Source organism: Myotis lucifugus, unplaced genomic scaffold (assembly GCF_000147115.1).
Source record: "Myotis lucifugus unplaced genomic scaffold, Myoluc2.0 scaffold_381, whole genome shotgun sequence".
Taxonomy (NCBI): Eukaryota; Metazoa; Chordata; class Mammalia; order Chiroptera; family Vespertilionidae; genus Myotis; species Myotis lucifugus.
This window is the reverse complement of record NW_005871429.1, coordinates 399054-414621: the sequence shown is the minus strand read 5'-3', so window position 1 is coordinate 414621 and position 15568 is coordinate 399054. Positions and strand designations below refer to the sequence as shown.

Below are 15568 nucleotides of genomic sequence, written 5' to 3'. Positions count from 1 at the left end.
TCTTGGACTGACCTGTTTAGTGTGCACAACAGGAAATATTTCGCTTTTGGAGAACAAGAAAAATAGATTTATTTGCGTTACGTTTATTAATTGGTGCAGTTATTCAGTGTCTGGTAAGTTAATGTTCAAGAAAAAACATGAATTTTTATTAAAATGATTTATTATTTTATGTTAATGATTACTCATTTATTTCAGCCCTTTGTATTCAGCATGTCTCTATCAAAATAAACCTACGTTTCTATGAAAATTGAAGCTTTTGTTTTTTTGCGGCCCACATAAACTTAAACCTTGTTTAGTTGGCCTGTGTTAGCCTTTGAGTTTGACATGCTTGGTGTAAACTATGCAAATTCCACTTGTTTAAATAAAATGAAAACAAATTCATATGCAAATATAATAATGCCTCCCCTCCCCATTCTTCTAATGCTTGTTAATTGTGTTAGTATTGTAATTATCTAAATCCTGGCAAATCTGAGCCTTTATTCGGGCTCCTAAAAGCTGCCTCTGGTGATAGCATTGGTTTTACATTTGTTGGGTAGAGGTGACTGGGACATTCCTAAGTTAACACGGACTGAAAATGAGGAACCAATTCGAGGCCGATTTATCTGTTGCACCGCACATCAGCTGAAAGATACCCACCAATTTGGAAAACAACAAAAACAAGTAGGACCAAGGGCTGAATTTGAAGAATGATCACGTTTGGGGATGGATGGAGCAAGTGCCAGTAAAGGAGAGGAAAAGGCAAGCCGTCAGAGGTTAACGCGGGCTCACTTCACTTGTGCTGCTCTTGCTAGAGGGGGTCAGCTGTCCACATGAGATGCTCAGGTCCTGAGTCCTCATCATCCTTGGATGCGTCTAAGGTAACTTGGGGAGAAAAAGAGACACAGCAATCTGAAATATCGAAGCAATGACCTGCTTGGTTTTCTCCCCTTCCGGCGTTCCCTCTCAGCCTCTGTCCCTCTGCACGTCCTGCCTCTGCTTCTCAACACCCTCCACGCCCCACCTTTGTTGAACCCTTAGGACGTGTCTTCGCGACCTGCCGCCTCCACGCCTTTTGGCCCAGCTCAGCCGCCGTGACAGGCCTCTGCGCATGTGCGGAGTGAAACCTCAAGAAGGTCAAGATGGCGGCGGCCAGGGCGGGGGTTCTGGGAGTCCGATGGCTGCAAAGGGCAGGCCGGACCGTGGTACCGCTGGGTGCACGGACAGGTCCGCGAGAAAGGGCGAGGTCTCCGTGTGGGAAGGGGATGCCTGAGGGTTGGTGTGTTGGGGGGGAGGTGGGTATCGTGGGTACCGCGGCGGCCGTGTCGGGGCTGGGGGCGGAGGTGGAGCTCGCGTATCCAGAAGAGCGGGTGGAGGGTCTCGCTGGTCCCTGGAAGACTCGGGCTCCGGCCTCCGCTGCCGCTTGAAATCGTCGGGGAGGCAGGCGGAACGGGATGCCCTCTGACCTGCCCTCGCCTGCCCTCTAGCCTCCCACATCACCAAGGACATGCTCCCGGGGCCCTATCCCAGGACCCCAGAAGAGCGGGCCGCCGCCGCCAAGAAGTATAACCTGCGGGTGGAAGACTACGAGCCGTACCCGGATGATGGCATGGGGTGAGAGAGGGGTGGGGGGGGGGGGTCCGCGCGCACTTGGGTAGCGATGGGAGAAGGCGGCTGGGTTAGGCGGCTCGACTGTGACCCTCTCCCCCGCCCCCCAGCCTTCCCGTGACCCCTCCGAGTCAGTGGTGTGGGTGCTTTTCTCGGTGGAGGGGGGGGGGCGGTGGGTGAGCAGCTGCAGCCGGGAGGACTTCAATTTTCTCCTTGGCTCGGGTTATTTCCTCAAATGAGGAAGGGAGGTTGTAATAGCTCCCCGAGGACCCGTGAATAGCGGGAATCTTCCTTGGCTCCATCCAGAGCGCAGGGTTTCATTTGGATTGAGCATCTGCTGGGCTCAGGTGCTGTCATGCAGGCACGTGACCGGGCTGGACCTGGACTCCTGTCTTGAGAACCTTATTTGTAGATGGAGTACTCTTATATGTGTGTCTATCTCTCTTTTTTAAAAAAAAAAAATCCCCCATCATTGCCGTTGGGGCTGTGGAAATCCTAGCAACTGCAGAGCAGATTAAATAGCCAATTCCCTTGCTCCAATTAATGCTACTCCCTCCTCCTCTCCTGTCCTCATAGCTATCGCCCATCTCACATCTCTCGGGTTAATTATCTGAAGTGATTGCCAGCACCCTCATTTTCTAGCCTAGCATCACTCTTGCAGTGTGATTTCAGCAGCTCCTATTCGTCTTGTTGTTTTCCAATCGCTTTTTGTAGTGTATGCCTAGTTGTCATCATTTCCTGTGTCTTTGATTGTGTTGTGGACAAGAGCAGCCTTGACAGTATAAGTTGAACCTGGATTGGTAGGAGGAAAACCTAACTTGGCAAGAAGTCCCATGAGGTGTTTGGAACATGAAGATGTATACCAACTCGGTTGAGGAAAATGCTATGAAAATAATACTTTTCTAATCTGTACCCTTTTTGTTTTTATTCCAATTAGTCACGGGTTTAGACCCCATACTTCAGTTTCATTTTCTGCTCGTGAAGAAATCAGAGTGACTGATAACGCCTTCCAGGCCTAGCATTATAACATTATGGGACTTTTTCTTTTTGTTGAAAGAAGGTGAGAAAAGCTTATGGTGTTATAATATTTCAGAGTTTCATGTGAACTTTTTAAAAAATATATATATTTTTATTGATTTCAGAGAGGAAAGAAGGGGAGAGAGAGATAGAAACATCAGTGATGAGAGAGAACCACTGATCGGCTGCCTCCCGCACGCCCACACTGGGGATAGAGACCGAAACCCAGGCATATGCCCTGACTGGGAATCAAACTGTGATCTCCTGGTTCATAGGTCAACACTCAACCATTGAGCCATACCGGTCGGGCTGACGAACTTTTAATTACAATTTGAGCTTCTTTGGTTAGTTCTTTGCTTAGTGACTAAAAATTGAGATCTTGATTTGAAAGTCAGTTCCTCTGTCCTTAGGTGAGACAGTTATTTCTGTCAGTTGGTTTCTTATCTTTGAGATGAGGATACTCTGAATTATCTGAGAGACATTGCTCAGAGCCCTTTCCAGAACTCTTGCTATCTCTCAGGTATGGCGACTACCCAAAGCTCCCTGACCGCTCACAGCATGAGAGGGATCCATGGTATGACTGGGACCACTCAGACCTGCGATTGAACTGGGGTGAACCGGTGAGAGAACTATATCATGTTTAACCTTTCTTCCTTCTCCCTAATGTATTCCTGGGATTTGTTATTTTTATTTTTTATAGCTCAAATAACATTTCTCTGTCCAAGCCAAATCCATGAATCTGAGATCTGATGTTCCATGTGTGGCATGTGGAATGTGACTTCTGGAAATTAACAAGCTCTGTAAATTGGAAATTAACAAGCTCTGTAAATTGCCATGATTGAGCTGTCTCTGGTCAACGGAAACTAACCATAAACCAGCATCTCACAGTAGGGTGCCTTTGTCAAGCCCTGTGTCAGGCTCTGACCACTCTGGATTGCCTGCTTTTGTAGGAAGAGCGGTATGTCACCTTTTGTAGGAAGAGCGGTATGTCACCTTTACCTGTCTTTCCGCCTTAGCTTCACTGGGACCTAGATATGTATATCACTTGGGATGTCATGTGTAAGCACCTCTTCGGCTTCGTGGCCTTCATGCTGTTCATGTTTTGGGTCGGGGAGACTTATCCCTCCTACCAGCCAGTGGTGAGTATCTGAAAAATGCTTTCTTGTGCACATTTACTTAGCCCTGCTTCCTGGGGGAATGAATCTCTGGAGTAGGGAGGGCCTTGCACATGGGCGTGGCACAAGTACCAGAGCACTGCTCCATCCTACATCTTGGATCAGTCTGGGTGAGAACAAACAGTTTAGGACTCTGTGAGGAAAGAGAATATGGAAGCCAGCTAGTCTCTAGAGTTGCCATTTGGGGGACTGTACTTACCAATTATATTTCCTCAAGTGATTCACTCTAAGGTAGAGTCATGGAATCTGGAGTTGAAGCCTTATCCTTTTTGAAGGTGTGAAGGGCACCTCCTATGAGGTATTGGAAGCAATTAAATGTCTACTATAAGCATAGACAGTTATATTTTGGAGAATGTAAAAGAAAAAATACTATCTAGCTTTAATGAAGTTGAATTTGAATAATAAGAAAATTCAAATGAGCAACATTTGAACAAATACAGGAATTTGGCAGATTTTGTGTATACATATATATGTGTGTGTAGTGAATGTTTGTACTAATGGATATGAGGTGCTGTTAAGGAGAAGGGTTAAACTAGATGCAAAAAATATATATACACTTGGGGTGGCAGGGAGAAGTTGGAGAGAACATTTGGGGCAAGAGAAAATGGAAGGACAAGGAAAGAGTTAGCTGGAGTGGAGCAGGCATATAAAATAATTCCTAGATAACTGGCTGCATTGGTTACCTTGAGAGCTGCTAAAAATTCAGATTCCTGGGCTCCACTTCCTGGAAAGCCGAATTCAGTAGCTCCACAGTGGGATTCTAGAATCAATATTTAACAAGTCCCCAGGTAATTCTGATGTCCTGGGAAATCAGATGTGGAAATTGCTGCTCTGTTAAAAATGATTGTGAGCTGATCAGTTTATGTTGGACAGCCTTATTATCTCTTTTTTTATTAAAAATATATTTTATTGATTTTTCACAGAGAGGAAGGGAGAGAGATAGAGAGAGTTAGAAACATCGATGAGAGAAACATCGATCAGCTGCCTCTTGCACATCCCCAACCGGGGATGTGCCCGCAACCCAGGTACATGCCCTTGACCGGAATCGAACCTGGGACCTCTCAGTCCGCAGGCTGACGCTCTATCCACTGAGCCAAACCGGTTTCGGCGGCGTTGGACAGCTTTTACTGTATTGCTAAGGGATTTGGACTTGATGGTGTAACACATTAATTCAACAAATATTTATGAAGCCCCTGTTGTGTACCAGTCCAGACCATGCTAGGGTTTGGGGATACAGTGATGACTTGGTCTGCCTCTAGGCCAGTGGTTCTCAACCTTCTGGCCCTTTAAATACAGTTCCTCATGTTGTGACCCAACCATAAAATTATTTTCGTTGCGACTTCATAACTGTCATGTTACTACTGTTATGAATCGTAATGTAAATATCTGATATGCAAGATGGTCTTAGGCGACCCCTGTGAAAGGGTCGTTCGACCGCCAAAGGGGTCGCAACCCACAGGTTGAGAACCGCTGCTCTAGGCAACCGGAAGCCATGTTGAGTTTTTGAACAGAAGAATAACATAAGGAAAGCTAGGTTTTTAGGAAGATTATCTGGGAGTAGTCTGCAGCAGCGGTCACCAACCTTTCTGACCTCACAGACCACCAGTGGTCCACGGACCACTGGTTGGCGACCGCTGATCTGCAGGCTAGATTGTAAGGAAAGGAACGGAAAGCAGGGAAGCTGCTGTGTTTGCAGTTGGCTGCTCAGTGCTACCTTTGCAGAGATAATCAATGTCCTGATGGTAGCTGGTATGTCTGTGTGCACTGACACGAGCCTTCCTACCAAGCCCCAGGGGCCCCAGGCTGGAGAGTGCACGCAGGGCTGGTGTGAGCACTAACTTCACTTCAGGAGAGCAAGAAACACAGTGTGGCTCTTCCATTTTTCAGTTCTGTAAGCACATCACCCTTTTCTCCTCCCCTTGAGCTGTGTTCTCTGACAGCTGTTTGTTGGTAAAGCCAGCAGCCCCTAAAGCACGTCCCAGCCGTGTCTCCTCTGTGCTTTCCCTCACTGCTGCTCCTGCACGCCTCATTTGCTCGGCCACTTTAGTGGTGGAACCATTAGAGGCTGAGTGACTTAAAGGAGATTGAGTCTGTCTCGACCCCGAGAGAGTGGGATGGATGGATGCATCGTCTCATTTAGAAAGCGTTCCCTGGTGCTCTCCCTCATTCTCATTCTCTCTCTCTCTCTCTCTCTCTCTCTCTCTCTCTCTCTCTCTCTCTCTCACACACACACACACACACACACACACACACACACACACACACACACAGTGTAGGCACTATGTCTCTTACAGTTTAGGCTTTCTTTCTGCCTTGGGCTGAGCAGGGAGAGGAGTGCTCTTCCTGCCATTCTAGCCCAGCTGGGTCTGACCAGAGGCTACCACATACCCGTTTACTGCGTGTGACTATTAAACTCAGAGTGGGATGTAGCCAGGTACTGGCTGATGTATGTTCTTGCTGACCTGTGTTTTTTCCTTAGGGGCCAAAGCAGTATCCTTACAATAACCTGTACCTGGAACGAGGCGGCGATCCCACCAAAGAGCCTGAGCCTGTGGTTCACTACGAAATTTGAGGAGGCTTCATGGGCTTCGTGCCCACTAACTGACTTCCTCATTCCTAGAGATTGAACCTTAATGAAATCCCTGATTAAACAGTGCTGTGGTATCTGTGCCTCATTTCCCCAGGATTAGCCGCTGCCTGAGGAACCTCTCTTTCTTCTGTCTGCTGTCGCCCCTCCCCTCCCCCCAGAGATTGGAAGGATGGGAGGGTGGGGGGAGTTAAGCACAAGAAGATGTTAATTTGTCGTCGCTGGGACTGTGAAAGTAGTGAGGGTTTCATTTGTACAGCGGGTGCTAAGGGTAGCTTCTTTACAGGGTTGAGGAAGAAGGACATTCCTAACTTCCCAAGTGGAGCAAGAATTATGACCCATTAAAAGACCTTTTTCATAATAATGGTTAGCTAACAAAAAAATGGCATTCTAACATGTTGTAAGTATATTATAGGACAAATAGGTAGTGTTTTTGGACTGGTCTAGGGCTGTGACTGCCTCTTAATTTTACTTCTGTTATATAAATATGTATGTCTCATTCCAAAGCAACTTCTGAATCCTAGCTTACAAGCTAGCATTACCTATATTTATGAATTAGAGGACAGTTCAGTGAGTTACTACTGAACCTATGGCTTTTGTTGCCTTAATAATTCATCCAAGCGCCTATATAGCCTGAGAAAGAGGAAAACCATGTTTTTGAGAGTCTATCTCAATGTATCTGTTTTTAAGTGAACCAGCTTATGTTCTTTTCTTCCTTTGGAGATATTTTCTTAAATTACAATAATATTGCCGAAAATCTGACCCATTGAAAAGCATACATTCAACAGACCTATAGAAGCAAGTCTATTCAAGTTAAAAAAGGGGTCCTTTAATGGTTGTCCAGGCAATGAAAGACTTTTATGAGATCAGGGAGGACTTCTCATGAAATGCCTTTCTTTGAAAATCTCCACTGTCTTTTTCTGTCTTCATTCTCTGTCTTTTAGAGCAGCGGTCACCAACCTTTTGGACCTCATGGACCACCAGTGGTCTGCAGACAACTGGTTGGCAACCGCTGCTTTAGAGCATTGCTCATCATTTAACATCTGTGTGCCTCATATATAACAGACACTGATAGGCCCTGGGGATATAAAGTTAAAACAAGACAAAATAATTTTTTTTTAAGTAGTTACCTAGAAGAGGAGACACAGTTAAACAAAGTGAAAAGAATTAGGGAAGAGTACACTTAAAAAAAAAAAATCCTGCTTGACACTGATCTTATGCCTTTGGTTCAGATTTCTTTCAGAGAACTTAAACAGTAACATTTCTGCCTCATTCCCCCATTGCCTGTGGTTCAGTTATCAATCCTGTTTACTTTCCTCAGGTCTCATCCACTGTTGTGGTGCTAAATTCAAGAAATAGTACAAGGAATGGGCAGGCACAGACAATGCCCTAAATTGTCTTCTGTCCTGAATTGGAAACTTCCAAGTCCACATGAAAGGAAATCTAGGATTGTGTCACAATGACTTGGGAGCTGTCATAAGATAACCCGGTCACCATCTTTGGAGGCTATCAAGCAGGAATACAGTGGGATTTATGCATTAAATGGAAGTTTTTTGATTTTTTTAAAGCTTTTGTCTTTTTTAAAAAATATATTTTATTGATTTTTTACAGAGAGGAGGGGAGAGGGATAGAGAGTTAGAAACATCTATGAGAGAGAAACATCGATCAGCTGCCTCCTGTACACTCCCTACTGGGGATGTGCCCGCAACCAAGGTACATGCCCTTGACCGGAATCGAACCCGGGACCCCTCAGTCCACAGGCTGACTCTATCCACTGAGCCAAACCAGTTAGGGCTTAAATCAGCGGTTCTCAACCTGTGGGTCGCGACCCCTTTGGCAGTCGAACTACCCTTTCACCGGGGTCGCCTAAGACCATCCTGCATATCAGATATTTACATTACGATTCATAACAATAGCAACATTACAGTTATGAAGTAGCAACGAAAATAATTTTATGGCTGGGTTACAACATGAGGAACTGTAAAGGGCCAGAAGGTTGAGAACCACTGGCTTAAATGGAAGTTTTTAATCAAATAATTTTAGATCTAAGATTTTCAGCTGCCTACAGGACATTTTTATTTGGAAATGCCATAATTCCCGCAATGAACATAAGAAATATATGATCTTTTCATCTCCAACTCCTTTATCAGGCACAAAAGCCTGTCCAATTTTGCTTTACAAACATTGCCACTGTATTAACCCAGGCTTTCATCACCTGATACCTAGGTCCTATTAGTCTCTTAATTTGAGTCCATGCCTCCAGCCCTCTAGTCTACCTCCCTGAGTGGATCCATATTGCTAGTCTCAAAATACAATCTATATCTTATTGCATCCCTCCTCATAATTTTCAATAACTCCCTGTTATCTGAGTTGAATTGGTATTTCTCAGTCTGTAACCAGCCTACTCCCCCGACTTCTAGCTTCTTTCATCCTTGCTGAGACATTACCTATGGGGCAACTCCACGGTATGCGCCTGTCTCCTGTCCCGGAAAGCTTCCAGGAAAGGAAGCCCCTGGTTTACAGTACCTTGCTCTCTGCACACCTACAGCCTTGATCAACCAATAGTTTTGGGCAACAGTTGCTGGGCTGCGTGTGTCACAGCTAATTATGGCCTCGATTGCTTTTTGCCTTTTCAACTAGGTTCTACTGAGGCCGTCTTCTCGACTTAAGTAGGTAATGAATTAAGTGTTTTCCCTTTTTAGAGGCTGGCTCCAGGCCTAGCTCAAATTGAATATCAGAACTTCCTGGTGGTCGGATCTGACCCCCTGTGGCAGAACTGGGCAATCAGGACAGGTGAGGGAGGCCCATTAACAGCTGTCCTATTACATCCTCTCGGTGGGTCGGCCGGCCCGGTTCTCAGCTCCCCGCTTCGGGGCGGCAATGGGCTGCGTGCCCCGCGGCCAGGACTATTGGCCCTTCACAGCCGCCGTCCGCAGCCCGCGGAGCCCCGAAGCCCTTCAGAAGACCCGCCCGGGCTCGCTGCTGACCCCTGACCTGGGGCTCCCCGGCAGGTTGGTTTCCTCGCCGGGCTGGGGCCCTGAGAGCAGAGACAGAGCCCGAGACTCGGCGGCTGCTGGCCGCGGGGGGAGCGTGACCTCCGCGGAGACCCCGGCCCGCCCGCCCTTCTCTGGCCGGTGCGCCTCGGGGCCGCCGGCTCCAACCCTCGCATTGGACCCGACTCCACGCCACCTGCCGCCGGTCCCTCTTCAGTGCGGCCCCCGCACCTCCCCGGCCCGGGCCGCTCGAGTCTGCGTCCCGCTGGACCCCCACGCGCCGCGCCGGGGAGGCGGGGAGCAGCGGTGCTGGCCGCCCTCCGTCCCCGCACGTCTTGCTTGAAGGGTCACAGCTTTCCCAACTGCAACGCCCCATCCCCGGCCATTCTGACCCCATCGAGGGCCCTATTTGTGAACAGATGTCTCTGAACAAAGTAGATTAAAAGCCCATTTCCCCAATTTCTAGGCTGTCAGGATTTAAACACTTTATGGAGTTTCGTGTAGTTTAGACCAGTAGAAAGGTTAAAAGCACTGGGCTATGGAGGCTGATAGGGGTTCACATCTTGACCTACCCTGTTTCTTCTTTGTAAACTGAGGGTGATAATAGTATTTATCGAAAAAAAAAACACACCCATAGTGAGCGTTAAGTTAGTTATACATGTCAAGTGCACAGGGCTAATAGCAACTCCTACTTTAGTTACGGGATCTTTTCCCAGAAACATGAAAAAGGCTTTGACCAGCAGGTGGCACTGGTAACTATGTGTGATGTGTAGCCAGCCGATCCGAAGATTCCTGGTGTCGCCTCAGGTGTTCAGAGGCCTGGAAATGGCTAAACTTTCTTCCAGCTGGAAAGTACATTAGAAATTAAGTAAGACGACTCCCTGGTTTGGTAAGTTGAGAGTAATCTGAGTGTGACTTGCTAAAGCAGGTTGCAGTAGGTCCCAAGTTTCTTCCCACAAGTTCAGTGTCACTTTTTTTCCTTTTTAAAAAAAGACCTTTTCTGCCTCCTTGTGAGCTCATTGGGATAGTACCTTGAATGTGTGTTAGAATGGATGTCTGCATTCACTCAGCAAATATGAAGCACTTACTATGTGTCACGTTGCTCTGGCACTACATGATGAACAAAGCAGACACAATGCTAGCTTAGCTCTCATGATGTTTACTTACTGGATGAGACCACTGTAAATGTAGATAAATATATGATTATAAATTGCTGCAACAAAAAATATTGAGGCTGTTTTTGATTGGGTGGCTTACCTCTCTCAGGAGATGAGAAGCTGAGCCCAGAAAGATGGGATAAAGAGCCAGTCATGCAAAGATTGAAAGAAAGAGCATTCAAAGTAAGGAACAGATTCAAAAAGGCTCTAAGGTGGGAAAAAGCTAGGAAATGCACAAACGCTAATGCAGCTGGAACACAATGAGTAAGGGGGAAAGTAGCAAGAGATGATGTTGAAGTAGACTGGAGCTTTTGAGTAGGGCCATACTAAGGGGTTTGAATTTTATTCTGAATGTGGTAGAAGCCGTTGAAAGATTTTAAGTATGGAATGCCAAAATCCCATTTTTTATTTTAAAAATTCATTCCTGATGCTATGTAGAGAATAAATTGGGTGATGGTATGGGTAACAGAGAGATGACTAATTGGAAGGTTATTGACGTAATATAGGTGAGAGATGATATCTTCAAATAGAGTGGTGGTGGTAGAGATGAAGAAAAGTAAACAGATTGAGATATACTTTGAAGGTAAAGTCTGGAAGACTCAATGGATTAGAAGGAAATAAGGGAGGAGGGAATCAGGTGATTTTCAGGTTTTTGGATTGAGCAATTTAGTGGATAGTAGTACCATTTACTGAGCTAAAGAAGACTAGAGAACAGATTTTGGGGGGAGAAGATGTGTAATAGAGAATTCCATTTTAGACAAACTAACTTGGTCTGCTATATCCAAGTGGAAATATTTGATTAGCTGTTGTATGTAAAAACTTGGAGCTCAAAGGAGAGATTTGTATTGGTCATATAAATTTTGGAGTCATCAACATATGGATGATATTTAAAATCAAGGGAAATGATAAAGTCACTGAGAGATTATCTGGTTTGATGGTTATCATCACCATGGGGCCTGTGACAACCATGCTTTTTGGATTTAAAGCATTAGATTTTAGTAATCAGTTAATTGAACTGTCCTTACAGACATGCAAATGGTCATGTGTTTGTCACTCTGTGTTGCCCTGAGATGCCCCATCCCGTGATGTTGAGAGTGAAACAAGATCTTGTGTCCACAGGTGCTCCCTGGATCAGGCCCGTAAGCTTGCTGGTTTCTATTTTCAGTGAGCTGAGAGCCATGTCAGATTTCTGCCACCTACAGGTCAGACCATGAAGTTGAAGGAAATTGAGAGGCCAGCTGTCCAAGCGTGGAGCCCAGCCAGCCAGTACCCTGTGTATCTGGCCACAGGTATGGTGATACTGTGGACTAGGAGCCAGGGGAGGTACACAGGTCCAGGGAAGCTTAATATGCAGAATTCTTTATTGAACATCAGAGAAAGCTTTAGAGTCATGGGGTTGGCTCACAGCAAAGCAAGGGGATATTAGCTGTTTTGGGTACCTGGGGGTAGCCTTGGACTATGGCTCAAGGCTAGGCACCTCATGTTTTTTTGCAGTTACCATTTGAAAAAGGGTATACTCAGTCTTTTCTTGTTTCTCTTCCTCTCCACTCCCTATATAAATATACCCCAAATCCATGCATATTTTGTTGCTCATACGCTGCCTCTTCCTAACTTTTCTTGTGCCTAGGAACATCTGCCCAGCAGCTAGATGCCTCCTTTAGCACAAATGGCACATTGGAAATCTTTGAGGTTGATTTCAGGGACCTTTCTCTGGACTTGAAACGCAAGGGAGTCCTTTCTGCCTCAAGCAGGTACTATGTCTGAAGTGCTGATGGGTATGCAGGGCAGACCCTGGTATAGACCCTGATGGGGAATCCTGGGAGTAGTGTGTGCTTCTCAGGGCTCATGAGGAGACCAGTGAGGGGAGAAGGATCCTCACTAAGTTGGAGAGAAGTTAACTCTGGGTTTATTTTGCAAAACTATTTAAAAAGCTCCCACTCCTTTCTGGGCAGCAGCAGCAGCAGGAGTGTTAGGCAGAATCATGTGATAAAGATGCCTCCCACAGGCCTGGACCTATGAGTACCTGATCTCTCTCTGAATCCAAAGATGTTGACTTCTTCCTCCCTTGGCTCTTGTGAAGGTAAATACCTTACACAGTATCCCCCTCTTCTGCCAAAGGGAGGAGAACGAATGATCCTCTCCTCACCGCTGTCAGGGACCGATTGGGACTCATGGCTCTGGCAGGTTTGCAGGGCTGGCATTCACTTACTAGCGTTCGGTGAGCACATGTATACATGCCAGGCACTATGCTGGGGGCTCTGTATATCTTACTCATCCCTCGAAATGAGCCTACCCAATAAATAACATTATTCCCATTTCACATAGGAGGGAACCAAAACTCTGAGAAGCTAGGATTTAAGTCTCCACCTGTTTCATTCCAAAGCCTACCTTCTTTCCATTATTCAATTGCTCTTTTATAGGTTTGTAAAGATGAGGCTTACAGCATGAAGCAATGGTCTCCGCATTTTTGTACCATTGGAAAAATGTGAATTACTATATTCAAGTCATTCAACATAAAATTATATATTCAGCCCTAACCAGTTTGGCTCAGTGGATAGAGCGTCGGCCTGCGGACTGAAGGGTCCCAGGTTCGATTCCAGTCAAGGGCATGTACCTTGGTTGCGGGCACATCCCCAGTGGGGAGGGTGCAGGAGGCAGCTGAATCGATGTTTCTCTCTCATCTATGTTTCTAACTCTCTATCTCTCTCCCTTCCTCTCTGTAAAAAATCAATAAAATATATTAAAAAAATAAAATTATATATTCCATGTAAATAATGTACATTTATTATTGTACTATTACTAAAGTGTAATTTTAAAAAGTGTAATTTATATCATTTCTTAGATTAAAAATATGAATCTTTTTCTTACAGCCCAGAGAATTACCTTGCCCATCCATCCCAGTTTAGAATACAGTGTTCCATCCTCTTGTGAATTTTTGGGTCCATCCGAGAGATTAGTTAGGATGTTTAGAAAGAGGTACCCTCTTCTTTATTTTCATGGTTTAATCTAATAATGACGATTAGTTATTGTGTCCTTTTTCTTGAACCCCTGTATCATTTTATGACAGTATCTGTATTTTGCAGTTTTTCATATATCTTTGTATTGGTACCTTTAGAAGAGCAGGCACTGGAGGGTTTACCAATCATGATGAGATATTCTTAGCCTCTAAGCAAGCATTTCAGAAAGGGCCCCTGACAGGGGTGAGCTAATTCAATAATGTTTCGATTCCTGGAGGTAAGAAAAGGGGCAGTGGGCAAGGGGTCTTATTCTTGACAGGCCAAGCAGCAGCTTCAGCACAGTCGTGGTTCCTTAATCTTAGAGTTCCTAAAATAGGGGCAATATAATTGCTTAGGAAACCTTGAAATTGAATCCTAAGATCCATGTGGGCAGAGATTTTTGTCAGTTTTATTCACTGCGCTATCTCTAGCACCTAGAACAATGCTTGGCATGAGGTGCTTAATAAATATTTATTGAATGAATGAGTGAAGTAAATTCCTGGGTTATCAAACTGAGCATTCTATCTATCACTTCAGTTAGTTATATTAGTCTTCACTTAGTCTAAGAGCTTTTCAAGGGTGATGGTCTTGTGCAAGTGAACTAAAGTGAAAATGTTTTGCAGCCAACTAGGTTGAAGGGACCCTTTTTGAAATGTTGGTACTGAACGTGGGCATCATGAACTTTACCTCATGTCCTGCTCCACCCTGCAGGGATTTGTGGGCTACAACCAACAAAAATAGTACAGTTAATTGCACCATAATTGTTTCCAAAGATTGGTTCTCATTCCCACAGACCTAAGGGATTGCCTTTGACACCGTCCTGTTAGGTCCTTTCGAAGAAGTCATCTTAGACAGCATAAGCGTAAGACACCCACTTCTTTCTGTTCCAGCCTGGGTTAGGTCACTTACTCAAAAGTCAGCATCACAAACTATTGACCAAGATGATCAGGGTAGATAGAGGGCTACCCATCCTTTGCTTTATGCTTTTCTCTTTCTTTTCTTTTGTGTCATCTTCTCCATGGTTTAGTGCAGCAGTTGCCAACCTTTCAGACCACCGGTTGGCGACCGCTGGTTTAGTGGAAAGCACAGTTGTGTTGGGTTGCAGCCTTAATGAGAGCTGTGTGCCTTTGGGCAAATAGAGCTCTGTCAGTGGTCTCAGGTTTCCTCACCTATGTATAAAGAAGAGGCTTTACAAGATGACTTCTAAGAACCTGCTGAGCTCAAAATTCAGGTCTTGTGTTCTTTTTTTGGCTTAGTCTCCTTCCTCCCTTCCAACTTTAAAAAAAAATTTTAAATATATATTTTATTGATTTTTTACAGAGAGGAAGGGAGAGGGATAGAGAGTTAGAAACATTATGAGAGAGAAACATGGATCAGCTGCCTCTTGCACACTCCCTACTGGGGATGTGCCCGCAACCCAGGTACATGCCCTTGACCGGAATTGAACCTGGGACCCTTGAGTCCGCAGGCCGACGCTCTATCCATTGAGCCAAACCGGTTAGGGCCCTCCCACCTTTTTAAAAACTCCTCCTCATGTCTCTTCATTATTAACTAAACATATACTTTTAGAAATCTTCTCCTTTCCTTTGCCTGCCCTGTTCACTAGGCCCATGCCTCAACCACATTTGAATCCTGAAAATCCCCTTCTCCTCAATCCATGATGCACCAGAGAAATATCCATTTAGAAATATCTGACTGAAGAGAAGTGTTCTGAAATACTGGTATAGATGTAGATAAGGGACAATCTCAAGCTATAAATAGACTGATAAATGTCACTGGATGCAATCAGAATCAATGTGGATTAGCATGTGCACTGAAGCAAGCGATGTTTGACTGGTTAGATGAATCTCACTCAAGAGGAAAGGTTTCTCGGAAAATAATACATTGTTTATGTATTGATTTTTGAACTGAGGATATAGCTGCTGTGGCTGAATGATGTCAGAGGCCAATGTGTGATCTGCTCTCCACCTCTGTCTACTCTGAGGTTCTAGATCTCTTGAGAGGCCTCCGTAATCTCTGTATGACCCAGCCTCTTCACATGGAGAGAGCAGGTGATCTA

General features: G+C 45.2%; 2 protein-coding genes across 3 annotated transcripts in view; both read left to right on the top strand.

Moving 5' to 3' along the window:
- The first annotated feature begins 1049 nt into the window (after positions 1–1049).
- Positions 1050–6440, top strand: NDUFB8 (NADH:ubiquinone oxidoreductase subunit B8). Its single transcript, XM_006101725.3, has 5 exons — positions 1050–1203; positions 1464–1590; positions 3122–3221; positions 3618–3740; positions 6256–6440. The coding sequence occupies exons 1-5, from the start codon at positions 1119–1121 to the stop codon at positions 6346–6348; spliced, it is 528 nt and encodes a 175-aa protein (XP_006101787.1). The 5' UTR covers positions 1050–1118; the 3' UTR covers positions 6349–6440.
- A 4216-nt stretch (positions 6441–10656) lies between these two features.
- The window catches only part of SEC31B (SEC31 homolog B, COPII coat complex component), a 29792-nt gene continuing 24880 nt past the window's right edge, over positions 10657–15568 (top strand). For both annotated transcript variants that reach the window (XM_023743241.1, XM_023743240.1), the window contains exons 1-2: positions 10657–11802; positions 12141–12264. In XM_023743241.1, coding sequence (XP_023599009.1) covers positions 11724–11802; positions 12141–12264 — 203 coding nt within the window. In that variant the 5' untranslated portion in view covers positions 10657–11723. The remainder of the gene's footprint in view (positions 11803–12140; positions 12265–15568) is intronic.

Excerpts from the sequence above, each read along its gene's own strand:
- NDUFB8 (XM_006101725.3), top strand. The coding sequence starts at position 1,119 with ATGGCGGCGGCCAGGGCGGGGGTTCTGGGAGTCCGATGGCTGCAAAGG. Across the intron at positions 1,204-1,463 it reads ACCGCTGGGTGCACGGACAG|CCTCCCACATCACCAAGGAC; the intron begins GTCCGCGAGAAA and ends CCTGCCCTCTAG. Across the intron at positions 3,222-3,617 it reads GATTGAACTGGGGTGAACCG|CTTCACTGGGACCTAGATAT; the intron begins GTGAGAGAACTA and ends TTTCCGCCTTAG.